This window comes from Zalophus californianus, chromosome 1 (genome assembly GCF_009762305.2).
Source record: "Zalophus californianus isolate mZalCal1 chromosome 1, mZalCal1.pri.v2, whole genome shotgun sequence".
NCBI classification, from domain to species: domain Eukaryota; kingdom Metazoa; phylum Chordata; class Mammalia; order Carnivora; family Otariidae; genus Zalophus; species Zalophus californianus.
In genome coordinates, this window is record NC_045595.1 from 168987866 (window position 1) to 169015228 (window position 27363).

Consider the following 27363-nt stretch of genomic DNA (forward strand, 5'->3'; position numbering starts at 1 on the left):
TCTCTCTTTGCTTCGAGGACCCCTTTCAATATTTCTTGGAGGGCTGGTTTCGTGTTTGCAAATTCCTTTAGTTTTTGTTTGTCCTGGAAGCTTTTTATCTCTCCTTCTATTTTCAATGACAGCCTAGCTGGATATAGTATTCTTGGCTGCATATTTTTCTCATTTAGTGCTCTGAAGATATCATGCCAGTCCTTTCTGGCCTGCCAGGTCTCTGTGGATAGGTCTGTTGCCAATCTAATGTTTCTACCGTTATAGGTTACATATCTCTTCTCCCGAGCTGCTTTCAAGAGTTTCTCTTTGTCTCTGAGACTCGTAAGTTTTCCTATTAGATGTCGGGGTGTTGACCTATTTTTATTGATTTTGAGAGGGGTTCTCTGTGCCTCCTGGATTTTGATGCCTGTTTCCTTCCCCACATTAGGGAAGTTCTCTGCTATAATTTGCTCCAATATACCTTCTGCACCTCTCTCTCTTTCTTCTTCTTCTGGGATCCCAATTATTCTAATGTTGTTTTGTCTTAGGGTATCGCTTATCTCTCGAATTCTGCCCTTGTGATCCAGTAGTTGTTTATCTCTCTTTTTGTCACCTTCTTTATTTTCCATCATTTGGTCTTCTATATCACTAATTCTCTCTTCTGCCTCATTTATCCTAGCAGTTAGTGCCCCAATTTTTAATTGCACCTCATTAATAGCCTTTTTGATTTCGATTTGGTTAGATTTTAGTTCTTTTATTTCTCCAGGAAGGGTGTCTCTAATAACTTCCATGCTTTTTTCAAGGCCAGCTAGTATCTTTAAAATCATTATTCTGAACTCTAGGTCCGACATCGTACTCATGTCCGTATTGAGAGGTCCCTGGCAGACGGTACTACCTCTTGTTCTTTTTGCCGAGGTGATTTTTTTCATCTTGTCATTTTGTCCAGAGGGGAATAGATGAATGAGAGAACAAAATGCTAACAGGTTAACAACGTCCCCAGCAAATATACTGTATACAAATCAGAAAAGACCTAAAACCAGGGGAAAAGAAAGGGAAAGAAAGAAAAAAGAAAGAGAAAAAAAGAAAAAGAAAAAGATAAAAACAAACAAAAACAGAACAAAACAAAAAAAACAGAATATGATCAAATATGATCAGGCTAGTGCATAGATCAGTGCCACACACTTGATTTTGGGTGCATTTTGGTCTGTTAGAAGAAAGTGCCTCCTAAAATTTTAAAGAAAGACTTATATATGTACAAAATAAGGGTTGATACAATGAAGGGATGGAAGATGACTGTAAAGATGAAAATTATAAAAGATTTTATAAAAGGAATTGATAAGAAGTTGTTTGAAAAAAGAAAGAAGAAGATTTAAAAAAAAAGGAAAAAAAGGGAGAGAATGTGATCAGGCAGGAGACTAGAACAAAGCCATACACTAGCGATTTAGGGTATATTTTGATCTGTTAGAAGAAACTGTATCTCAAAATTTTAAAGAGAGAACAACTTATATATATATACCAAAAATAAGGCTAAGTACTATGAAGGGATAAAATATGACTCTAAAAATGAAAAATAAAAATTTTTTTTAAAAAAGGGATTGATAAGATGTTGGTTGAAAAAGGGAAAAAGAAAAATTAAAAAAAAAGTTAAAAAAATTAACTTTGAAAAACAAATGAATCATGGTAAAAAAGCCATGAATTCTATGTTCAGTATTCCCCTAGCGCTGGAGTTCTGCCGTTCTCCTTGATCAGTAAACTTGGTCTTGGCTTGCTGGCTGTTCGTGCTCATCTTCTGGGGGAGGGGCCTGTTGCCATGGTTCCCAAATGTCTTTGCCGGAGGCGGAATTGCCCTGCCCTTGTGGGTCCAGGCTAAGCAATCTGCTCGGGTTTGCTCTCGGGAGCTTTTGTTCCCTGCAAGCTCTCGGTACAGCTTTAGAGGACGAAAGTGAAAATGGTGGCCTCCCAATCTCCGCCTGGAGGAGCTGAGAACTCGGGCCCCGCTCCTCAGTGTGCCCCCAGAGAAAAGCAGTGACTCCCGTCTCCCTGGTCTCCGGCCGCACTCCGTGCTCACCCAGCCTGTGACCGAGTGTATCTATCTCTGGCACCCGACTCAGTGTGGAGTCTCCAAACCCAGCAGATCCCTGCGGTGCGCTCCCGCACCGCTCCTCCTGGGGGAGGAAGGGGAGTCTCCCCGGCTCTGCCGCTTGTTGGGTCCCTGCTGGAGGAGCAGTGGCCTGACTGGGCCGCGGATCACAGTTTATGGCCACCCCGAGCTGAGAGCCCGCTCCTCGGCTCCGTCTCTGCAGCCGGCTTCCCCGCTCCGATACCTGGGAGCTCTGCCGCCCTCAGGCACCCCCGGTCTTTCTGTGACCCCGAGGGTCCTGAGACCACACTGTCCCGCGAGGGTTCCACCCCCAGCTTAGCCACTGGAGCAACGTCCCTCAGCGGAGCCAACTTCTAAAAGTTCCGATTTTGTGCTCCGCGGCTCTATCACTTGCCAGAAGCGGCCAACGGAGGCCCCCTCCCCCGCTGTCTATCCTCCTGAATATCGCCTTGGATTCACTTCTCCGCATGTCCTAGCTTCCAGAAAGTGGTTGCTTTTCTGTTCAGAGAGTTGTTGCTATTCTTCTCTTCAATCTCCTGTTGAGTTCGTAGGTGTTCAGAATGGTTTGATCCCTATCCAGCTGAATTCCTGAGACCAGACGAAATCCAGGTCTCCTCAACATTTTGTAGTTTTCAATGATTAAGTCTTTCACCTTTTTGGTTAAGCTTATTCCCAAGTATTTTATTCTTTTTGATGCTATTGTAAATTGAATTGTTTTCTTAATGTTTTTTTGGATTGTCCATAGATTGTATAGAAACACTACTGAGGGGCGCCTGGGTAGCACAGTCAGTTAAGCATCCATCTCTTGGTTTCAGCTCAGGTTGTGATCTCAGGGTTGAGAGATTGAGTCCTGCATTGGGCTCCACACTTAGTGCAGAGCCTGCTTGAAACTCTCTCTTCCTTTCCCTCTGTCTCTTCTCCCCCCCACAAATCAATAAATCTTAAAAAAAAGGAAGAAACACAACTGATTTTTGTGTGTTGATTTTGTATCTTGTGTGTGTGTGTGTGAAATTTTTTAGGATTTCCTACATAAAAGATCTTGTCACTTGTGAACAGAGATAATTTTATTCCTTCCTTTCCAATTTGTATGACATTTATTTCTTTTCTTTTTTTTGCCTAATTGTTCTGGCTAGAACTTCCAGTACTGTGTTGAATCACAGACCTGTACCCCTGAAACAAGTAATACATTATATGTTCATAAAAATTAAAATTAAAAAGTAAATTCATTAAAAAAAAAGAAGTGGTGAATTTCACAGTGGACATCCTTATCTTGTCCCTGATCTTAGAGGAAAAGTTTTCATTTTTCACCACTGAGTATGATATTAGCTGTGGGTTTTTCATATATGGCTTTTATTATGTCAAAGTAATTTCTATCTATTCCTAGTGTGTTGAGTGTTTTATTATGAAAGGTGTTGCAATTTTGTCAAATGCTTTTTATGCATCGATTGAGATCATGGACTCTGAGATTTTGTAACCCTGGAAATGGTTCTGATTCTCAGCCCAAAAGATGTTGGGAGAGGCCTCAGCAATTAAGAAATTACAGTTTTATTTCATAGATTGTTCTCTTGCATACTTCTTAGGAAAGCCAACCACTGTTTTTAGTTGTATCAATCAGATATAGATATTCCCCTTCCTTCCCCTGGCTACTATTTTCTTAAGCCCAGCAAAAACTTTAGCATCCCCTCTTTCTTGCTAGCAATTAGAAGAAAAAGTAAATCAATTTAGACTTATTTATGACTGTCTAGAAGCCATTTTTAGGGGATGGATTTAATTTTTAAATTATCATACAGTAAAACTGACTTCTTTAGTAGTGTACAGTTCTATGAATAAACACACATACAGATTCATGTGACTACCACCACGATCAGGATATGGAAGAGTTCCATTACCTCTTGCATTCTATCCCTTTATTGTCTCTCCCTATCTTGAATTCCTGGCAACCACTAATCTTTGTCATTACTGTAATTTTGTCTTTTTGACAATGTCATACAGTGTGTAACATGTTCTATCTGCGAGTAGAAGCTTAAGTGTGACTGATGACTTTGCTAGCCATCATTCTGAACAACAGAATTATCTTAAACCATGAGCCTGGTATCATCATCATGGTAGGAGACCATTATCATAGATTCAGTATGTTGTATCAACCTCAGAGCATCAGCCTTTGAACTTCTAACAGTCTGCTGAGAAGAATGTTAGCCAAATGATAAGAGTAATGGTTGAGGACTGGTACCAATCTTTTAGCAACTGGATCACAAGAAATAATAGGAAGCAAGATTACCATATGTGGTACATGGTCATTTTATGGACTACTACATGCTATCATCCACACATGAAGGACAGTGAGGAGAAAATGTATTAAGCTGTAAACTGCAGGACTGCACAAGAAATGATTTCCAACAGAGTATAAAGCAATTATGTTTTGTTTCCACTGTAATGGCCAGTGAATTAATTTTTTGATCTGTTAGATGAAACACATCTAGTAGAGTAAAATGGAAATAGTCATATTTTATCTGTTAGCATGCTTTTGGCTGAAAGTAACAGAATATCCAGCTAAAAGTGGGTGAAATAATAAGTGGGTTTCTTATCTCACATAAAAAGTTCTCTAGAGGTAAAGTGGTTCCAGGTCACTGAATCAGTGGTTCTCAACAATGTCATGAAGACTCCAGTTCTTTCCATCTACTATCCTCAGTATGAAAAACTTTTGGCCCTCTTGGTTGCAAGATGGCATCATTTCCTCCTACAACTGCATTCAAGAGTAGGAAGCAGGGGGAAGGTAAGGTGACATATCTTCTTGTTTTGGAGGAAAATCTTTTCCCAAATCCCCCCAACAGTTTTCTCTTAAGTCCTATAGTTAGAACTGGGTCCCTTGGTTATTCCTACTTGAAGGCAAGATATGTATCTAGCATTTTTATATTTATCACGTGAAGTGGGCTTTGATAGGAGGAAGAAGGGTAAGGGAAATAAGTTCTGGGAGGGTAACAGATCTGCCTCATCCCACTGTTATGAAGATTAAATGTAGTAATGCGGGTAAGGCACATCTAACTGGATTGGGCACATAAAGAGCTCCATCCTCATTTCTTTGTTTTGTTCTCCCTTTCTGCCCTTTCAGGTTTCCTTCCTCATTCTTCAGCTTTAAAAGAAAGGTGGAAATCCAGAAACTTTACTCACCTTTCCTAAACAAAGGCACCGCTTGTCTCTTTCACTCCAACCTACTCTTTGGAGTTCTGCAGTTCTAGTTTCCACACACTTTTTGGAATCTCCCTGACCTCTCAAGAAAGTTCCTGACCTCAGATTGAGAAATACATTTTTATGGCCAGCCCATGGATGTTGATTATAAAAAAGAAACTGAAATGTCAATTATATATCAATTAAAAAATATAAACTGAGAAATCTTTAGAGAACAAAAAAAGAAAAACACAACAGAGTGTAAGTTATTTCTACAATGTTTGTCTGCACTAAAAATCATCTGTTTCAGTGGAGCAAAGCTCTTTGCATCAAAAAAGGAGCAAAAGGCACCCCTGTGCCTATCTGTACCGAATGCTGGCTCTGTGAGCACCATAAGATATGTCTTGCCATCAGAGCAATGACTTCAGTTTTTCCATTCCAACTGTGGTGAAAATGAATAAGAAAACTATATCCTGCCTCTGCAAGCAGGATACAGGCTCCACGCTAATCAAAAAAGGAAGATTCATTATAAAACAATATTTTACTATCCAGATTCTGAATCATTTCATGGACTGCCACAGGATTAGAATGGGGATATTGTACAAGCCCAAACCTTTGGAAGAAAGCTGTTTTTTCCTAAATGAGCTCCTCTTGCTGTTCTCTGATTCACTGCAATCTAAATCTCACAATTTCACCTCTTTCTCTTTTAATCATATTCCGAGATAGCTATTTTAAGGGGGCATGGGAATGGTGGGGGGTTGCAGATAAAACAGGGGCCAGGGCTCATCTGAAAATGCATGAACTGAGAAGTGCCAGTGAAATACTGGCACCACTGTAGAGGCGCCTGGGTGGCTCAGGCGTTAAGAGTCTGCCTTCGGCTCAGGTCATGATCCCAGGGTCCTGGGGTCGAGGCCCGCATCGGGCTCCACGGGAAGCCTGCTTCTCCCTCTCCCACTCCCCCTGCTTGTGTTCCCTCTCTGCTGTGTCTCTGTCAAATACATACATACATACATACATACTGTCACTGTAAACAGGTAAAAGGGAAGTAACATTTTTAGAAACCTGGTTAGTAGCAATAAAGACTTAAAAGGGCTGTGCTCTATTTGCCAAACCGAGGTTGATTTAGCAATGGACTCGTGAACCAGTCCTGATGAGAGGCACTCTGAGCTGAGCACCTGAGTGACTTCCCTGGCTCCGAGAAGGCAGATGGGTTTCCCTGTGTTGTAACCATCAGTGAAGCCAGGTGAAATCTGCTCTGCAGTGCTATCATTCATGAACATTCATAGACAAAAAATGTGGACAACCACAGATCATGCTGCTGTGGGATTCTGCTGGATACACTGCAAAGGAAAACCACCAGCAGCTGTCTGAAGCTGGGTTTATTTTATTAACATTTGGTTAATACAGCCTTTACCATGAAACAAGCCAGATGAAAAACCAGCCTTCATTAGGAAGGCCTTAGTACAGGCTGCGACAGATTATATTGTTGTGACCAAGTCAGGAGGTTTTCATTAACTTGCACACTGTACTGTGCCCAGCATGGACTTAAGTGCTCTGGGATCATATAGAGAGAGTTGGAAGCTGGATACTGCCTTGTGGGGGCATGATCTCTCTTGCTTCCGGGAGGAGGGAGGCAGACTAACATTCAGGAAACTGAAAGAAACCTATGAAAGGTGAGTGCGGGATTCATGCTCAATTGTGTGGGACAAGTATGAGTAGGTTTAAAAGGACACAAAAATCCATCTGAGTTGAGTCCCTTGAGAGCAAGAGCCCCAACTGGCTCATTTTGGTATCTTCAGCGTTGTGAATTTGTCATACAAGGTAAGGGTTTAATTGGTAAATTTCAAATAAAGTTCAACTCTATATTTTTATTTACCCATCATTTCAATCCTACCCAATTTTATACCTGCTGTCTCTGCCTATGCACTTAGAATATACATCTAAATTAAAGCACCTCAAAACACCAATAAAGTTTCTAAACAGTCACACTCTCACACATGCACGAACACACACACTTACTCACAAGCTCTCATTTATTCTCATTTTTATTCTTGTCTCTTGTGATCTCGTGCTTTTTCTCACTCCAGAACTGTTTCTAGGAGTTGGAGAACGAGTAGAGTAGCACCTAGTTTTTCAAAGCCTTCATCTACCAGTTCACAAAAGCACAAGGATGAAGAATTAGAAAAGTAGAGGAAGAAGACAAGAGCATGATGATGGGAAGAGAAAGAATAGTAGAGAAAGAAAACCAGAAAAATCAAGCTTCCTATTGTGAGTAGGGAGTTAATTGTAAACGATGATACTTTTACCCTAACAAGGACAAGGAGGATGGCTCCCAGATTTTATAGCAGGGTGATCCTCTTGCAAAGACTAACTGCTTTGGGCTTGTTGACTTGTGGAGAAGCAGAGAAAAGGAAGTACATTCACATCTCCATTCTGTAATAAATGCCAGTGACTCATAGTTCTTGAATAGTTTAGTTTCTTGTAGGTAGACTTAAGTTTTGTATAGGTCTTTCCCATTGAGCCAACTCTCATATAAAATGAAATGAGGAGTACCTTTTTGGGAAAAGAGTTGATTACTTAGTGAATGCAGATGCCTTCTGTGGTGATTATTTTTATGTGTCAAGTTAATTGGGCCCTGGTGTATTTGGTCAAACATTATTCTGGATGTTTCTGGAAGGGTGTTTTTGGATGAGACTTAACATTTAAATTGGTAGATAGACAAGCAATCTGTGACAAACGAGGCAGTAATATATAATGAAGAAAAAAGAGTCTCTTCAATAAATGCTGCGGGGAAAACTGGACAGCTACATGCAAAGGAATGAAACTGGACCACTTTCTACCACCATACATACACAGGTAGACACACACGCACGCACACACACATAACTTAAAATGGTTTAAAGACTAAATGTGGGACCCGAAGCCATAAAAGCCCTAGAAGAGAACACAGGCAGTAATATTTTTGACATTGGCAGCAGCAAAATTTTTCTAGATACGATTCCTAAAAAGCAAAAGAAAAAATAAACTATTGGGACTATATCAAATAAAAAGCTTTTACACAGCAAAGGAAACCATCAACAAGACAAAAAGGGAACTGTCAACAAAAGAGGCAACCTACTGAATGGGAGAAGAGATTTGCAAATGATATACCCATTAAGGGGTTAATATTTAAAAGATATAAAGAACTCATACAACTCAACACCAAAAAACAATCACATTAAAAAATGGGCTGCAAATGACATATCAGATAAAGGGTTAGTATCCAAAAATCTATAAAGAACTTATCAAACTTGGGGCACCTGGGTGGCTCAGTCGTTTAAGCATCTGCCTCCGGCTCAGGTCATGATCCCAGGGTCCTGGGATCGAGTCCCATATCGGGCTCCCTGCTCGGCGGGAAGCCTACTTCTCCCTTTCCCACTCCCCCTGCTTGTGTTCCCTCTCTCGCTGTCTATCTCTCTGTCAAATAAATAAATAAAATGTTAAAAAAAAGAACTTATCAAACTCAACAACCAAAAAACAAATAATCCAGTTAAGAAATGGGCCAAAGACATGAATAGACATTTTTCCAAAGAAGACGCACAGATGGCTAACAGACAAATGAAAAGATGCTCAGCATCACTCATCATCAGAGCAATACAAATCAAAACCACAATGAGATACCACCTCAGACTTATCAGAATGACTAAAATTAACAAGTCAGGAAAAAATAGATGTTGGTGAGGCTGCAGAAATACCATATGATCCAGTAATTCTACTACTGGGTATTTACCCAAAGAAAACAAAAAAACCTAATTTGAAAGATATCTGCACCCCGATGTTTATTGCAACATTATTTATAATAGCCAAGATATGGATGCAACCTAAGTGCCCAATGATAGATGAATGGATAAAAAAGATGTTTTATATATATATATGTATAAAAATATTACTCAGCCATAAAAAAGAATGAGATACTGCCATTTGCAACAACTTGGATGGACTTAGAGGATATTAAGCTAAGTGAAATAAGTCAGACTGAGAAAGACAAATACCATATGATTTCACTCATATGTGGAACCTAAAAAACAAAACAAATGAATAAACAAAGAGCAGAATCAGACATATAAATAGAGAACAAACTGATGGTTGCCAGAGGGAAGGGTGGTAGGTGGATGGGCAAAACGGATGAAGGGGAGTGGGAGATACAGGTTTCCAGTTATGGAATGAATAAGCCACGGAAATAAAAGGCACAGCCTAGGGAATACAGTAAATGATATTGTAATCGTGTTGTATGGTGACAGATGGTAGGTACACTTGTCATGAGCACAGTATAACATATGGAGATGTTGAATCACTCTGTTGTACACCTGAAACTAGTGTAAGTAACACTGTGTCAACTATACTCAAATAAAAAAATTTTTAAATGACACTAATGGACAATAAAATTTAAATAGTTAGAACACATATAATACTTTTTGTTTGCTTATTTATTTTTGAATATATTCATATAATATCTGGTTTAATATAAAACAATGATATTTCCCCCCCAAAAATTTTTAAAGATTTTTTATTTTTCAGTAACCTGTACACCCAATGTGGGGCTTGAACTCACAACCCCAAGATCAAGAGTTGCACGTTCCTCTCATCGAGCCAGCCAGGCACACCAACCCCCTCAAAATTTAATTAAAAAATTTGATTGAGTAAAGCAGACTGCCCTCTATAATGTGAGTAGTTTCATCCAATCAGTTGAAAGCCTGAAGAGAAAAAAAGGCTTAATCTCTCCTGTGCAAAAGGGAGTTCTCCAGGGCAGACTTCAGGATTCAATCTGCAACACTGACTCTTCCTGGTTTCTCCAGCAAACTGTGTTTGGCTTGAACTGTAACTCTTTCCTGAACCTCCAGCCTGCCAGCCTCCTGCATCAGATTTTGCATTTGTCAAGTGTGTGCATGTGCACATACACACGGTTCTGTTTCTCTGGAGAACCTTGACAAATACAGCATTCTATAGGCCGACAAACAAAACTGAGATGCAGCAAACGTGTTCGCGCCTTTCTCCAGTCAGCACCGTAACTGAGAAGGTGAGAGTCCAAGATCTGAGGTCAATGGCCTGGTTCAGGTGTGAGCTCTGTTCTCTCTTAGCCCTCTGTCCTGGATAGTTCATCTAAACTTGAGAAACAATTGCCCAGGAGACAAGAACATTGCCAACCCCTAGTATATTAGTTTTATATGACCGCTGTAACAAATTACCACACACTCAGTGCTTAAAACAACATAAATTTATTCTCTTACAGTTCTGGGGGTCAGAAGTTTCAAATCAAGATGTCAGCAGGACTTCTGGAGGCTTCAGGGGAGGATGTTCTTGCTTTTTTCAGCTTCTAGAGGCTGCTTACATTCTTTGGATGACAATGCCTTCCTTGTATCACTCCAATCTCTTGCTTCCATTGCCACATCCCTGCTACTCTTCTGATCTCCTGCTTCTCTTATAAGGACCCACACAATTACATTGGGCCCACCCAGGTAATCCAGGATAATCCCCCCATACAATACCCTTAATTTAATCACATCTGCAAAGATTCTTTTGACATCTAAGGTAACATTCACTGGGTTCTGGGATTGGGCCGTGGCTATCTTTGGGGTGGGAGGTAAGGCATTATTTGGCCCACCACACCTGGATACCAGAGGTCACTGGTTACAGATGGAAGGTGAGATAGGGGAGGGGTTCTGAAATTTCAGTGTTGCAACTTGAAATTTGGTCTTTTTGGAAAAGTACTCAATTATTTGGTGGATGCAGAAAGTTGCAACAAAGAAATGCTTTCTTGGCTGCTAAAGAGACAAATATGTGTTGGTACTGTATTTTTCTTTAACAGATGAAAATTCTCCTAGAGACATCACAGAGTAAAGATTCTTCCATCTTAAAAAAGAACTATAAACATGTTTTTTAAAGTATAGTATTCAGATCTATGTACACAAATCTGTGGGGACTCTTCCCCTGGCAGCTTTACCAAGTACTTTGTTCAGTCTCCTTTAAGTTACCCTTAGCAGGAATTCAAACATTTTTTGAAATAAAGGTCTTATTTATTTATTTGTCGGGGGGGGCGGGTAGAGGAAGGGAGCACATGCACGACCAGGGCGAGGGGCAGAGGGAAAAGGAGACTCCCCGCTGAGCAAAGAACCCGATGTGGGGACTCTAGCCCTGGACCCTGGGATCATGACCTGAGCTGAAGGCAGACGCTTAACTGACTGAGACACCCAGGCATCCCAAGAATTCTAACATTTTAAGATGGACCTTGAAAAGCTCCCTCAACACATGTAATTCAGGTATCATAAATACATGTCATCATTTGCTTTCCAGAATATGTCATCCCAATATAAGTTTGAGAATTGTTTTGTGCCCTTAAATGATGAATACAACTTTTGAGAGAATCAGTAACTTTCAGTGCTTCCCTCTTGGTTACATGAATAACTCCAGGGAAACCTCTGGCCTTTCTTTTTGGTGTATTGCTGTATTGTGGGTGTTCAGGGCACTCCACAATCTTTGCTTGGTATATTCTTAGCAAAGAAAACTTAGTTTTGAATCCATAGAAAAGAGAGAACATTGACTAAATCAGTTCTCAAAAATCATCCTGATTGCTCAATTTGATGCTCAACAATTGTTAGGGAGTCTATAATTTTGACCAGGCAATGAAGACTCATGGTCCGAGCCTGATTGAGGTTAAAAGGATTCACCTAATCTTGGGGACCCCAGGCTTACTTACTCTTGTCTAATGATGGCACTCTCTCCTAGGCATTCACCTACCTTCAGGCACAAGGGCTTCAAATAAATACCCAAGACTTGGTTTAGAACTCAAGGATGATTTATCTTCCCCATTCCAACGACATTTTACTCTACATAACTATGCCTTTTCCTCCTCCTCCTCTTCCTCCCTGTCTTCCTCCTCGTCTTCACTCTGAATCTCTCATTATTTATCTATCTGGGATTGTACTTGGTCAGTCAATCCAGTTCCCCTTGATGAAATATCCCAGTCATTTCAAGCCTTGTCAGAAATCTTTGGCTCTGTTAGTTACTTCATTGTCCAATTCTGTGTTTTCTGCTTTTCTTCTTAAAACTTGACTTTACTGCTGGATGAAGAGCATTTTCCTGTCTTTCAGCAACAAGTGAACTGCCATCATGGAAAAGGAGGCCAACCATGTTACCGCTCCTGTCACTGTGTAGGCGAGACCTAAGAAAAGGCTACTGCCTCCACTCCATGTCAAGGTGGAAAGAACAACTGATTTTTCTCCTCTGAACCTGGTTACTGGAAAATCTAAGACAAGAAGACCTGTTAAGGATCTGTCTCAACACTTCTCAGCTCTACACTGTATATCTTAAATATATTAGGTTGAACCATATAACATTGTTTGTGTTTGTAGGTTTAAAAAAATGGTTGAATGTTCAACTTCATATTGTCTAATCTTTACCAGTGTTGTATCTTGCTGGAATGAAATTAAGTAAAAATAAGCCTTCCCTCTACATAGTTGTAATCTATAAAAGAGATACTGACACAAATAGATCAGACTGACTTACAGACAACTAAAAAAATGGACAAATATATTTAATTTCCTTTGGTAGACCCCAGGAAATGAAAAGAATACAGATGTGCTTTACAGCAAACCTAAATTTCTGTTTGTGAATCAGGAGGCCCAGGGTAGGCTAAAGTCCTTCATAGACTAAGCTTTCAATTTCTACCTTAGAGAAAATTCTTCAAGACTAGTGAAGAAGAAAAAATAACGAGATAGATGGCAAAACATTTTTTGGTGGGAAAGCTAAAGGTGGTGCATTCATCTGGGTTTTGAAAAGGCAAACAACCCTCACTGCTGGGGAGAATATATTTGAAGTGGGTTTGCTATCGTTAGCATTTCAATGATGTCATTTTGATTATGCATGTGGCCTGAGGTTTTTAAACATCTGGTGCCTTTTGTAAACCAAACTAATAAACAAATAAAGGCTTCTCATAGCAACGGCTCAGGACAGCGGCATTTCCCAGCAAAGCTCTTAAAAGGCCTCGAATCACTTGGCAACATGCGATTTAAAGGCACAAGCAAACTGGTTAGGAAACAAGTTCTGTCTCTCTTTCTTTTCCATCAGAATTCCTCACCGTCACCAGGTCCCTGTGTGCCACCTTGACCCGCGGCCTGTTTTCTCTTCCCTCAGTTCCATTGAGAAGGCCTTTTCCTCATACACAGAACATATTTTCCCCCTTAGGCGTGGTAGGTGTTTGCTGCAGCTCAGATTTAGTCCTTCTCCTGGCATGGCAGCCAGGCCTGAGGCAGGCTGGATACTACTCACACAGGGCTCAGCTCTGGCAGTGCAAGTATAGGACTGAAGCTCAGGATCTAGGTTCTGCCTGCAAGATTGATCGATTGATTGATTGATTGATTGATTTTAAGATTTTATTTATTTATTTGAGAGGGAGAGAATGAGAGATAGAGAGCACGAGAGGGAAGAGGGTCAGAGGGAGAAGCAGACTCCCCGCTGAGCAGGGAGCCCGATGCGGGACTCAATCCCGGGACTCCAGGATCATGACCTGAGCCGAAGGCAGTCGCTCAACCAACTGAGCCACCCAGGCGCCCTGCCTGCAAGATTTAGACTTGAGAGTCATCAACATTAAAATATGACTGTGAGTGAAGCACAAGGAGAGCTTGACTCCAGTGGAGAAACAGAGTGTCTCTCTTGTTTGGAACATGGACTCCCTTATGCTTCCCTCAACTCAAAACTCCCTGCCATGCATTGTGAGGACAGCAGTACATGATAGGTTTTTTTTCTTCCTATTTTGTGATTGCAACTCTAACTGCTTTACTGGTAAGGGAGTCATAGACAAAGTTGGGATCAGAAAGTCTAATTTGGGAGACCATTGTCAAGCAACTTTCAATCTCAAATTTTTGGGGGGCTTGCTGAAATCCTATTAAAAAGGTAATGTTCTATGGTTTACTCTTTGATCTGTATGTATAATGCTGCATAAGAGAATAAAGTTTGTGGCTTTCATTTGTGTTTAGGGAGAAATGAAAATGAATGAACTGAAGGCAAACTGTACTGATCAGTGAACAAAAAGGAGGCAACAAGGTGAGAAGTAGAGATGGTGTCTCATCAGTGGGGGCATTTCTGACTGAGGAATATCCCCCTGTCAGAATGGAGATGTCCACACTCTAGGAAAGAAAAGAAAAGATGGAGCAGGGAACTGCAGCACACACAGTCATTCACTTATTCTAAAATATTTCTCATTCAAGCTCCCTGAGAGGTAAAGAAGAAACTATGGAGGTAGACAGTTTTGTGGTAAGATCTTCTGGCCTGCTGGAGGGGTCCCACGAACAACTCCTAGTCAGTAGCCCTGAGATTGTGTATAAATATGTAATTTTTTAAAGATAGTGTTTGGAGTCATTTTGAAGTTAAATCTTTTTGTTTTTAAGTCAAGAGTTACGTTTGTATTTTTGAATTAAGTGAAAAAATTCAGAATCCCACATTAAAGCATGTGTCTCCTACCTTGGACCTTATGTCCACAACCAAGGCACTGACTCCTACTAGCTGGCTCGGTATCAAAGAGAGGGAAGAACACAGTGTCTTCAGAGCAGAGCTTATAGTGCACCTCACACGGGTTGGATGGACTGCACCTGCATTTTGAGTACAGGGCTCCTTTGGTCTATACTTTTGTTTAGAATGAAAGATTCTACAGTGTCTCTCAGTTTTCATTATTTTTAGCACATATTCTAAATTTACTACTTATTGAATGGCTCTCTCTTATATCCCTGGTCCTCCACCTCATCCCATCCCGTCTCTGGTACACATCTCTAGGCCCACTGGTATTTAATCTTTCTTGGGGGATAGAAATAGTCCTTCCTTATGTATCTATCCCTACTTACCTGATATTGCTATTAACTCTTATTCCTAAAAAATAAGTAAATACATAAAGTACACATTTGATTACATAAATTGGAGACAAACTGCTCTCTGGTGACAAGTGACAGTATTACCTATAAGAGAACTATGTATTTCTTCTCTATATATACAGATTAAATTATAGGATAGAAAAGTACAAAATGAAATAATTCAACAACTAGTACCCAGATGGATGCTGATTTTCCTTCATCCTCAGGAAGAAGAGCAGTATAAAAGGATACTATAGGTAATGTTGAAACTATAGTTACCAGCAGGCAAGCCTTCAGTAAAGTACTGTATTCGATTGAGTCGACGGTACAGTTTTTTGAAAGTGGGAAAGGCGGCTGTCCGCATCCACACAATGAAGTCATCATTGAGGAAGCCATTGTTTCCTGGATCCTCTTCATCCAGTTCATAGACAGGCTTAGCCCAGGATGGGGGCTTTGTGGTCCCTGTGGGAAGAAAATCATTGACATGGTTGAGAGAAATCATCTACACCCTTCAGTTTTCCTTAGACTAGAGAGAATGAAATAACTTCGGCATTCTTGAGAAAAGAGAAATAAAAATTAAGACTTTAAAAAAAGTGTGTGTGTACAAGCTACCTAAGTATGCAACCATTAAAAATAATGGATTATAAAAACTCTAAGGAAATGTGGGGGAAATAATGATGATTTGTCATAGGGTTAAAAAAGAACAGAATATCAAATTATATGTGTATTATGTTTTCAACTATATTAAATGCATATAAAGCACTGAAAAAATAGCACAAAAGGGTAATAGTGGTTGTATTCAGGGATAGCATCATAGGGACTGTCTTCATTTTCTTTAGCTTCACTAATAATTTTAAAGACAGGAAATTAAAACAAGACATGATCATTTCATCTAAAACTTGGGTAATAGGTAAAGAAAAAAGGTGACAACAATTGATGATGCAGTGGAACTAGGAACTCTTGTGCAGAGCAGATAGATGTGTGGATTAATAATATCACTGGCAATCTAGGAAAATGCATCCAAAGCTTTAATATATTTTGCATATATTTTGGCCTAGAAATTCTACTTCTAGAAATTTATTCTAAGGAAATAATCATGTATGTGCATGAAGACTATGTTAAATATTCTCTGCAGCAATGTGCTTAAGAGCTCAAAGTTGGAAGTAAGGAGGAGGAACTGATAAAGGGGAAGAGGCAGACAGCAAAAGTGTTATAAGCCTGTTTTATTTATTTTTATTTATTTTTTTATTATGTTATGTTAATCACCATACATTACATCATTAGTTTTTGATGTAGTGTTCCATGATTCATTGTTGGCATATAACACCCAGTGCTCCATGCAGAACGTGCCCTCTTTAATACCCATAAGCCTGTTTTAAAGATAGGAGGCCTCACAGGTTTGGGTGTTGTAGGGATGTTGGAAGCACAGGATGGAAGGCCAGTGCCAGGGAAGGAGTCTATTGAGTTTACTCTCGTTCTCATACTTCCCACTTTAGCTCGGTGTGCTTGTCTGTCTCTCCCACTATACAGCATACTCTTCAGTACAGTGTCTTTTTTCCACTGGCATTTAGTCTAGTGCCTGACACATGGTAGGCATTCAATAAATGCTTGCTAAAGAAATGAGTGATTCCAATGAAAGCTGACAGAAGATAATAAAATCCATATTGAATTTTAAAGAACGCATCAGTAAGAGAAAATTGTTTAATGAACTTTTTTGTTCTAGACAATTGTTTCTACTATTTGTAGAATCCAAATGCAAAAGAGGAAACCACTATTTCTCAGCTCAATTGACTAAACTATTTTCTTTTAAAAGAAACCCGTCCTATTTTCTAAGCATGGTACTTGTAAAAGCAAGTGCTAAGTTTGGTTGGATTAATCTGTTGAAGTATGTTTGTACACTTAAACTTCCTCTGGGAAAAAATCCTCTGCTGAAGAAACTTCCTCTGCAAATATTGTGGAGCTCACCTATTTTGGCCCCTCCCAAAATTTCAATCACTGTTGCTAGAAGAATTTTGATGAAAATTGAAATTGCCTTTGGTACCTCCACTGTGGACCTCACACTCTCATGAGCTCATGCCCCAAGACAACAGGTCCTATAGGACACTGACATCCTAATCACCTAGGGAGCTTGTTAAAAATGTAAGTTTAAGCATGCCTTTCCCCACCAAGCCCTGATCCCACTTTATCCCATTTCCGGAGAGTATGAGACGTGTGATCTAAGAGGCACCAACTTTCTTCCTATTCCAAGTTGGGTCATTTGTATTTATCCATTCATTCAACAATAAGCATTTCTTGATTGCTCACTATTGTATCAAGCACCAGGGATACAAAACCTACTAATTTCCTCAAGTAATTCACAGACTGAAGTGGGGATGACAAGTATTCAAACAGATAATTACAGGATAATGTGCTAACTCTTACAGTAAAGGTAAAAACAGAGTGTAGCATGAGATGAGAGAACACCAAGGACCCTTTGTGTTATAGGCCTGAGGTTATGTGGCAAGAGAAAACAATAGAATGTCGCCAATTTCATTTGAAAAACTAGGGATTCAATCATAGGTACAGTGACCATACATGCCAGTTTGTCTAAGATAGTCCCAGCTTATGTCTGTTGTCTGTTATCCCATCTGACTTAGCATTTATCCCAAACAAATAATGTACATATAATTTCATCCTTCCACCTTCCAGCCATGGTCTTAGCTAGTAGTGTGTGAAATACCCATGTGCAGTGAATGGAATGCTTACTTTAACATGTGATTAATGAAGGATAACCAGAGATCCTTTCAATAAAAACACAACATATTCCTGTGACCCCTACCAGCTGTTTGACACTCCAGCCAGTTATAGCCTCTGTTTTGGCCTGTGAGATGCATGAAGCTGTCAGCCCACTAGTCAGTGGGATCAGTGGGAAACGTGGGAAATAACAGGTTATGTTATACATACTTAACATAGTGTGGGAAATAGATGCTGAACAGTTTTGCTGAGTGTAGGTTTGAACTCTGTGGTTTTATTATTTATTATATGGTACAAATATGTAACTATTTTATTGTTTGGTATCAGTTTTTATTTGCTAGTAAGTCCTTTTAGCTGTAAAGAGCTAAAAAATTGAACATGTATGTTTAATGTAAAATTAAGTACAGTTTCTTGAGAAAGTTGATGAATGTGAAATTTGCAGTGTTGGTTGACATTTACCGCATAAGGGAACCATTGTGATGTCAATGACCAACTGAAAATTAAAAGACATAAATCTGCTGAAGAACATCAGAATCTACTTCAGAAGTTTGTGGTTATTTTTAAGAGTATATCCAAAGACAATGCTTTACCTCAGGTAGATACAGAAGGTGCATTTATATGTCATTATGTGAGCATGACTTTTCATTTAGATCAAGTGAGCTTCCTTCTAGTTTCAATTTTTTATTAGACTTTTTTTTTTGGTAAACAAAGGAAAGCTTTGTGTTGCTTCCATTCGTACAAAAAGAACTTTGTATACAGTTAAATGAGGCCAGTTTCACATCAGTGTCTTCAAATGCTTCAAAACAGAAAATCAGTTAATTATAATAATGGTTTGAATTTTTTGGTTTGACTTTTCATGGAATCAAAGCAAAGCTTTTTGATAGTCAATCTTGAAAGATAAAAACTTTAACATTATAATAAATATTACTATAAATTCAGCTAAAAAATAAAAAATCAAGTGTAAGTTTTTGGTTTTATAGTGATAGCATAAATACAAATTTGGTGGAGCACAACATCAGAATAAAGATAATGTTCTTTTTTTTTTTAAAGATTTTATTTATTTATTTGACAGAGAGAGACACAGTGAGAGAGGGAACACAAGCAGGGGGCACCGGAGAGGGAGAAGCAGGCTTCCTGCAGAGCAGGGAGCCCACTGCGGGGCTCAATCCCAGAACCCTGGGATCTTGACCTGAGCCGAAGGCAGATGCTTAATGACTGAGTCACCCAGGTGCCCCAAAGATAATGTTCTTAATAAATTGAGAAATTTACAGATCAATGTACTTAAAATTGGTTGTGGTACATACATAATTTATAAATATATCCAAACAAGCTACAATATTTTACTAATAAAAAGAAGAGCTGTAGTTGTGCAAATTTAAATATTTTTGTATATTCATAGTTAAAGAAACTGAACTGTAAAATTTTTACAATAATATGGATGATTAATAAAAGAAATACTTTAGGATGGTAGTATATGTGGTCTGTCTTTGCTATGCATCATCCACCAGAATTTTAGAAATGTTTGAGCTTTTGAAGAACTATTTTGTATATCAAATGATGTGTCCTACAATGATCCCAAACTTTTTTGGTAAATGAGCCTCTAACTTTTGGTTAAATTTTAGTCAAAATAGTTTTAAAATTTTATTTATTTATTTATTTATTTATTTATTTATTTATTTTTAAGATTTATTTATTTGACAGAGAGAGACACAGCAAGAGAGGGAACACAAGCAGGGGAAGTGGGAGAGGGAGAAGCAGGCTTCCTGCTGAGCAGGGAGCCCGATGCAGGGCTCGATCCCAGGACCCTGGGATCATGACCTGAGCCGAAGGCAGACGCTTAACGACTGAGCCACCCAGGCACCCCTAGTCTTAAAATTTTAAACAAAGTATCCAAAATATGGAATGCCAAAAAACTTTACTTTTTGATTTAGTGAATTGTAATTATTGAAAGCCAATCTTGCAAACAAGAAGATATTAAAATTTACCCCTAGGAAAACAAGGGAATAATTGAACATATTATATAATGAGAGTTCAAAATGTGGACAAATTTAATTTTTAAATTCTACAATTGTACTTTAGAATATTTCAATTCAGATAAAAACTTTTTTGATGGAGCTCCTATTTTTAACGGGATAAAATTTTTTCTGGGGTGCCTGGGTGGCTCAGTCTGTTAAGTGTCTGTCTTTGGCTCAGGTCATGATCTCAGGGTGCTGGGATCGAGTCCATCGGGCTCTCTACTCACTGGGGAGTCTGCTTCTTCCTCTCCTTCTGCCCCTCACCCCTGCTCATTCTCTCTCTCAAATAAACAAATAAAATCTTTAAAAAAATTTTTTTCTCTCCCAAAATTAAATGATATCAAGAAGGTTTAAGATTTTGTAGCATCTAAATATAGGAATACACTTAGAAGGATCAGAGATAGAAAAAATGTGAAATAAAAAGACAGTGCCTATGAAAATATTTAGGTTATAATACTAGCATATTTTAATACAAAAAGATTGAAAATGAAAATATCCTCCATTTAGTAAAATTGGCTATGAGCATAATAGGTACCTCATTATCCACAGATACCTTCTCAATTAAAAAATAATATTAGGTTAAAAGAGAAGAATCAATTAAAGGTGCCAACAGTGTCAAACTGATTAACCATAAAGCTCAACTTCAAAAAAGACTGCAAATAATTTTGTGAAAAAAATATTTTAATAAAATATTTTAAAAAATAATAAAAAGAACAAATTCATTAGAAAAATATAGGGGCATGCAATGAAGACAGATATGGCCAAGAAACTGATTAAATTTTGTGACTATATATCCAGAATAATTATTCTGCTTATGTTATCTTTTAATGTTTAAATAATAAGGTAGTTTTTTTAGTTGGCTTAATATACACAGATATGTTATTTTAACTTTTGAAAGAGTTGCCTTTTAAAATAATTTGTAATGGAATTATTTTATAGGTCCACCAGTATGGTAACATCAATTTATTGATCAATGAATACAAATTTCAAATAAATATTTAACTTTAGTTATTCTAGTGCCCCCTTACACTCTGAAAAGTGCACCACCTTGGACAATAAATTACATGGTCACCCTAATTATAAATGAAGCAACAACTTTCTTAAAACACTATCTTTTTCCTAATGTAAACTGAAAGGAACCAGGGCATCAACCATTTTATGTTTATGTTAGGTATGTGATGGAGGTGTCCACAGGTAGGGAAAGTCAGAGCAAAAGGGAGGTCAGCAAAAAAGTAAAGAAGGAGGTATTATAAACATTTCCTCAAACATAAAAACGTTTCTGTAAAGAGATAAGAATATTTAGCTAATACATGGGTCTTACCTGCAAATGCACTAGAAAGATTAATGGAACTTGGATTCTGAAACTTGACATACTTATCTGTCCACCATGTAATTCCACTTCTTAGCATTGGGACTTTGATAGGTATAGATGAATTAAGGTTGTATGAAAGAATAATGGTATCTGTAAGGAAATTAAAAATTGTGCTAGAGATGCAAGCAAGCATTTTTGCCCCATTTCAAAGTACAAAACCAGACACAGCTGAAAAATAAACCAGGGTTTTAGCAGACTCTCAACATGCCTACATGCAATAGATGTTGGAATTAGAAAACTATTCTTTTTCTTGCCAAGGCCCCAATTACTGGAAAATACTCTCAAGCTCCATTTAGCTCATGTTCCCTAACTACTTCAAATCTCTGGTAAGGGAGAAGTTATTTGCAAATGAAATACCATAAGTCAGTGGATAATGTATACACTTTTTTTTTTTTTTGAACTGCTACTCAATTGCAGAGGTGATCTTCTGGACATTTAGGTTATTACACGCTTATGAAAAGGCACACCATGGAGACAGGAAAAGTCACCTACCGTTGAATATGCTGTTGGCAATAGCACCACAAGGAGCGATGGGAGTCCCATCGTGGGACTTGCTAAATGGAGCACAGTTTCCAACATCCTGGAAGCAAGATGATACAGTAAAAAGAAATACTTTGGTAAACTCTCTTAGAATGTTAAAAGTGAGAACACTGGCAATGCAAATCAACCCACACTAATTTATTGACATATAACAAGATTATAGACTGCTACCTGTTTTTCCCAGACTTCTGGCTCACTTAGACTAGGAAATTTTTGTGTTTTGGAGATGTGTGTGTGTGTGTGTGTGTGTGTGTGTGTGTGTGTAGTTTTTTTCCTTATTAACAATACATATTCATACCAGATATGTCTGCAGGAAGGAACTTACTTTGTGGGCTCTGCTAAATATCACACTAAGCCTATACTGGAATATACTATTAAAACTTTTTTTTTATTGGGGCGCCTGGGTGGCTCAGTTGGTTAAGCGACTGCCTTCAGCTCGGGTCATGATCCTGGAGTCCCGGGATCGAGTCCCACATTGGGCTCCCTGCTCAGCAGGGAGTCTGCTTCTCCCTCTGACCCTCTTCCCTCTCATGCTCTCTATCTCTCGTTCTCTCTCTCTCAAATAAATAAATAAAATCTTTCAAAAAAAAAAAGAAAAAAAAACTTTTTTTATTGAAGTGTAATTCATATTCTGAAAATGATACAAATGGTAGTGAGTCTATACCCTAGATGACTTATCACAGGGAATCCATCCACCTAACCACCAGAATATATTTTTAAAAGAGTGGTTGCTAAAAAAAATCACTTGATTATCACTTTCATATAATAATCTCAGTATGGAAAAAGTTTCCTTCTAGTTTTTTTGCTAGCATGCTGAGTATCATTTATCAAGAGTAAAATTTTATAATCCTAGGAGTGAAAGGGTATTTAATTAAACCAAAGGCTTTTAATCAATCAAGTAGAGCTCAATTTCCTTAAACGTGGCTGGAGTGAAGGCCCGAATTATAGGAAGGGCAATGGTAGATATACAGGGAACTGGCCTGAGACCACCCACCCAAGGTTACTATCAAAATGGTTGATGCATGAAAGGATAACCATTTAACTGGACAAGATTCATATTACTGTTCTGAAGAGGGGAACCACTCCTCTCAATAGCAGATATACTGAATACCCAGCCCCTTCAATTTATGCAAGAATGAAATGAGCATTCCTGCCTTATAAAACCTTAGGTTTTTTTTTTAAGCAATTTTATTTTATTTTTTTTCAAATACTTTTATTTATTTATTTGACAGAGAGAGACAGCGAGAGAGGGAACACAAGCAGGGGGAGCGGGAGTGGGAGAAGCAGGCTTCCCGCCGAGCAGGGAGCCTGATGTGGGGCTCGATCCCAGGACCCTGGGATCATGACCTGAACCGAAGGCAGACGCTCAACTGACTGAGACACCCAGGTGCCCCAAAACCTTAGGTTTTTAGTTTATTTTCCCATAACCTCTTTTAGACGTAAAGATCCACCTCGTTTAAAAAAAAAAAAAAAAGAGTATTATACCAAATTAAATAAAGCCTTACCTTTAAGTCTGTACCCACCAGTTGGCTATTACTTCTGGATAGAATATAACGATAGAGATTCTGATAGAAGCCATACAATTTGTAGTACATATAAACATTACCCTGCAAAATGAGAAAAGCAAGAAGAGATTAAGAAGAATTAACTGGAATATTAATAAACATGGACAGGATTTTTGTAATAAAAAGTACCACAGAAAGAATTGATAGGAACTGAAAGTTTCTTTAAATCAAGCAGAAACCCAAGAAATCATTTTAAAAAATCAGTGTTGGAAAATCCTTGTCTACACAGAATTATTAAAATCACCAAATAAATTATTTTCAATGTTTTTGTAAGGGCTACTATGTTCCTGCCATGAAAAAATTTTAAAACCAGGTTTTGTATTCTCAATATATAAAATTGATGCTACAAATACTGTTATTTCCTAGCAATACCAGGAAAAATGCTTTGCCTCGGGGTTGTGGTAGGCATCAAAGTCAATGATTTCAAACCAAATCTTTGGACGTATTTGAAGTTGGAACCATCTGGGTGCATGTGAAAGGCATGAGATTAGCTGCTCGTGGTCTGGCTCCAGGGGTCTTGGTCTTTTTATCCCTAGCATCCAGCACAGACCCTGGCACACAGCGCTTGCTCAAGAAATGGTGAACCGTTTGTTATGGACAAAAAAAGAGGGAATAGAATTCATAGATCTGAAAGAAAGATGATTTTCACCTTGGCAATAATTTGCTTGTTGCCATGAGAGATGGTCCTTTTCATATATGCTATCCTATGAGGCTGCCTAGTCACAGGCTACCATCATGCTTACCTTTATGATGACATACCAACATTCTCCAGGCAGACTTGATACGGATTTTACTAACAGCACATATGATGCAAATGGAAATGTCCAATGTGGCTATTTATAATTAATATACTACCTACCTCCAAAAAAATGAAGGCCTGCATCCAAAAAGATGAAGGCCATATGTTAGGTGCTATATTCAGTACTAGAAATACAAACGTATCCTTTTACAATCTCCTGATCAATTGATTTGCTTTTTACTATGAAAAAAATGGCACTTTTGGGATGCCTGGGCTGCTCAGGGGTTAAGTATCTGCCTTCGGCTCAGGTCATGATCCCGGGGTCCTGGGATCGAGTCCACACAGGGCTCCTTGCTCAGCAGGGAGTCTGCTTCTTCCTCTGCCTGCAGCTCCCCCTGCTTGTGCTCTCTCTCTCTCTCTCTCTCTCTGACAAATAAATAAATAAAATCTTTTAAAAAAAATGGCACTTTGGAAAGGCTCCTGGTCTCACCCTAAGCCCATGTAAGAGGATAAGTATGGAAAATATGAACTGGTACTCAGGGCAGGCTGGAAATAAAGGTCATGGTAAGTGTGGCCATTTACAGAAAACAACAAAGTCTTAAGAACCTAGTCACTTGTAAGAGAAGTGTCTGGAACACCGAGAAGGGGAGATGTTGTGTCGTGACAAAGAGGCAGGCCGCAACATCATAAACAGAGAGCATGGGTGTGAAGGCAAACAAGCCAGGCATAGTGGGAATGACTGATTACATTTCCTCACCCAACAAGGGAACTTCTATTGTTGACCCATAACTATAGAAAATATGAAACCCACGGAGTGGAATTTACCATACATTTTCTTGGAAGCTAAAAAGAGAGTTTTACTTACCCAAAGTGATACATTCACATAAATGACAAAATAAACAGGCAGAGAACGCTCACCACACCAGGGATAGAAGAGTTTTAATAACCTTTTTTTCAGTAATTCTTTGTCCAAGATTTAGCTTAACAAGGGCTCCCAGATCATCATCTTTTTTATTGGTCCTAGAGGCACAAGGCACTTTATGGTGTTTCTTCTCTTTAAATTCAGTGGCACTCTGTGCAGGATTCCTGGTTTAAGACAGTCTTGCGTGAACTCATTGCCTAGCATGTGTAATGTGTGCTAACTGGTGAACCGAAGGCTCTGTGGTTACATTAGCTAGTTTGGTTGGATATTTTTGAGAAAGTCTTTGCCTGAAAGGAATGGTCAGCAACTGGTAACATTTATTTGACTTTAAGGTTTCAAAGTACACACAGACAGATGGAAACTGAAGCCCTTTAAGATATTATCTTTTGATTTTTTTTCTTCAAAAATATAAGTTCTCTGAGCCTCCAAGAAGGAAAGGACTCTGCTGCACCTTGATTTCAGACTTTTGACTTCCAGAAGTGTGACAGAATAGTTTTCTATTGTTTTAAGTGTCTTCACCTTTCTGCCAAAATTAAGCAACACTAACTTTCTTTTTCAACTGAAGTATAGTTGATACACAATATTACATTAGCTTCAGGTGTACAACACAGTGATTTGACAAAGTCTAAACATTATGCTATGCTCACCACAAGTGTAGCTACCATCTGGGACCATACAGTGCTATAACAATACCATTGACTATATTCTCTATGATGTACCTTTTATCCCTGTGACTTATTCATTACATAACTGTAAGCCTGTATCTCCTCCCACTCCCCTTCATCCATTCTTCCCATGCCCCCCACCTCCTCCCCTCTGGCCATCACCAGCTTGTTCTCTGTGTTTATGAGTCTGTTTCTGCTTTTAAAGCAACACTAACACTAACTCAGCATGGTGAGTTGAGGAAGGCAAGAAAGGGCATACCTATAGAGAACTAGAATCTTGACCTATAAGAACACATACATAAAACCTCCCTCACTGACTTTATGTAGATATTACTTATATTCCAAGTACAACTTAGTAATTTCCTTATATTTTATATCTGACTTACTCACAAAATTGCTTAGCACTAGCCATAATCAATATGGATGTATTCAGAATATTACTAATGCCAACATGCTTTCATTTGGGATCAAGAGAGAAATAAAGGGTCACATAAAACCAAAGCTTCCTAGAACATAAATTCATTTAACTTAGCAGTTTATCTTTCCTCCATTCATTTAATCTTTCAACATTTTCTGAGCATCTACCACATAAATATACGGTGTTATGCACTGTGGAAGAAGCAAAGATTCATATGTTCATTCAACAAACATTAATTGAGCACCGACAGTGTGCTAGGCATTGTCATAGGTGCTTAGGACACAACAGTGAGAGACAGACAATAAACAACACATATCATAGACTATTAATTTCTATGGTATGTTAGAAGGTGATAAGTACTATGGAAAAAATTGAAATCTGAGCAGGTTAACAAGGATCAGGAGTATTACAAGAGTAGGGTGGGTAGACAGGTTGCAGTGTGAAATAAGACTGCCAGTAAGACGGACTTACTGAGGTGAGGGTTGAACCAAGACATGAAAGAGATAGGGCAGTTGGCCAAGTGAATATCAGGTACAGGGAGGCAAGGCAAGAGAATGCCTGACTTGTTGAATGAGTGGGGAGTCTAGTGTGGTGGGAGTGGGGTTGGGGGAAGAGAATGAAGGGATTAGATCAGAGAGGAAATAAGAAGCCAAATCATGCAAAGCCTTGTAGGGACTTAAGCTTTTTCACTGAGTGGAAAGAGGAACCATTTTTTTTTTAAATTTTTATTATTTATTTTTTTTTTTTAAAAAAGATTTTATTTATTTATTTGACAGAGAGAGACACAGCGAGAGAGGGAACACAAGCAGGGGGAGTGGGAGAGGGAGAAGCAGGCTTCCCGCTGAGTGGAGAGCCCGATGCGGGGCTCTATCCCAGGACCCTGGGATCATGACCCGAGCCGAAGGTAGACGCGCTTAGCGACTGAGCCACCCAGGCGCCCCAGGGATTTTTTTTTTTTTCAAAGTTTATTTATTTATTTATTAGTAATCTCTCCTCCCAATGTGGGGCTCAAACTCATGACCCTGAGATCAAGAGTTGCATGCTCTTCCAACTGAGCGAGCCAGGTGGCCCCACTGTAGGGATTTTTGAGTAAAGGAATAACATATGACTTTGGCTTTAAAAAGCTCACTCTGGGGGTGCCTGGGTGGCACAGTTGGTTGAGCAGCTGACTCTTGGTTTTGGCTCAGGTCGTGATCTCAGGGTCGTGAGACTGAGCCCTGTGTTGGGCTCTGTGCTCAGCACAGAGTCTGCTTGAGGTTTTCTCTCCCTCTGTCCCTCCC

At 38.9% G+C, this 27363-nt stretch overlaps 1 protein-coding gene across 6 annotated transcripts in view; it reads right to left on the minus strand.

Moving 5' to 3' along the window:
- LOC113916147 (cell cycle control protein 50C-like) overlaps positions 1 to 27363 on the minus strand; it is a 55549-nt gene that overhangs the window by 18655 nt on the left and 9531 nt on the right. For 3 of the 6 annotated variants that reach the window (XM_027582063.2, XM_027582062.2, XM_027582061.2), the window contains exons 5-9: positions 23280 to 23381; positions 21727 to 21814; positions 21184 to 21324; positions 15367 to 15576; positions 10555 to 12518 (exon numbers count right to left, since the gene is read on the minus strand). In XM_027582063.2, coding sequence (XP_027437864.1) covers positions 12328 to 12518; positions 15367 to 15576; positions 21184 to 21324; positions 21727 to 21814; positions 23280 to 23381 — 732 coding nt within the window. In that variant the 3' untranslated portion in view covers positions 10555 to 12327. Of the gene's footprint in view, positions 1 to 10521; positions 12519 to 15366; positions 15577 to 21183; positions 21325 to 21726; positions 21815 to 23279; positions 23382 to 27363 lie in introns of those variants that run through there. The other 3 variants (XM_027582065.1, XM_027582064.2, XR_003517851.1) reach the window with 3 other exon arrangements.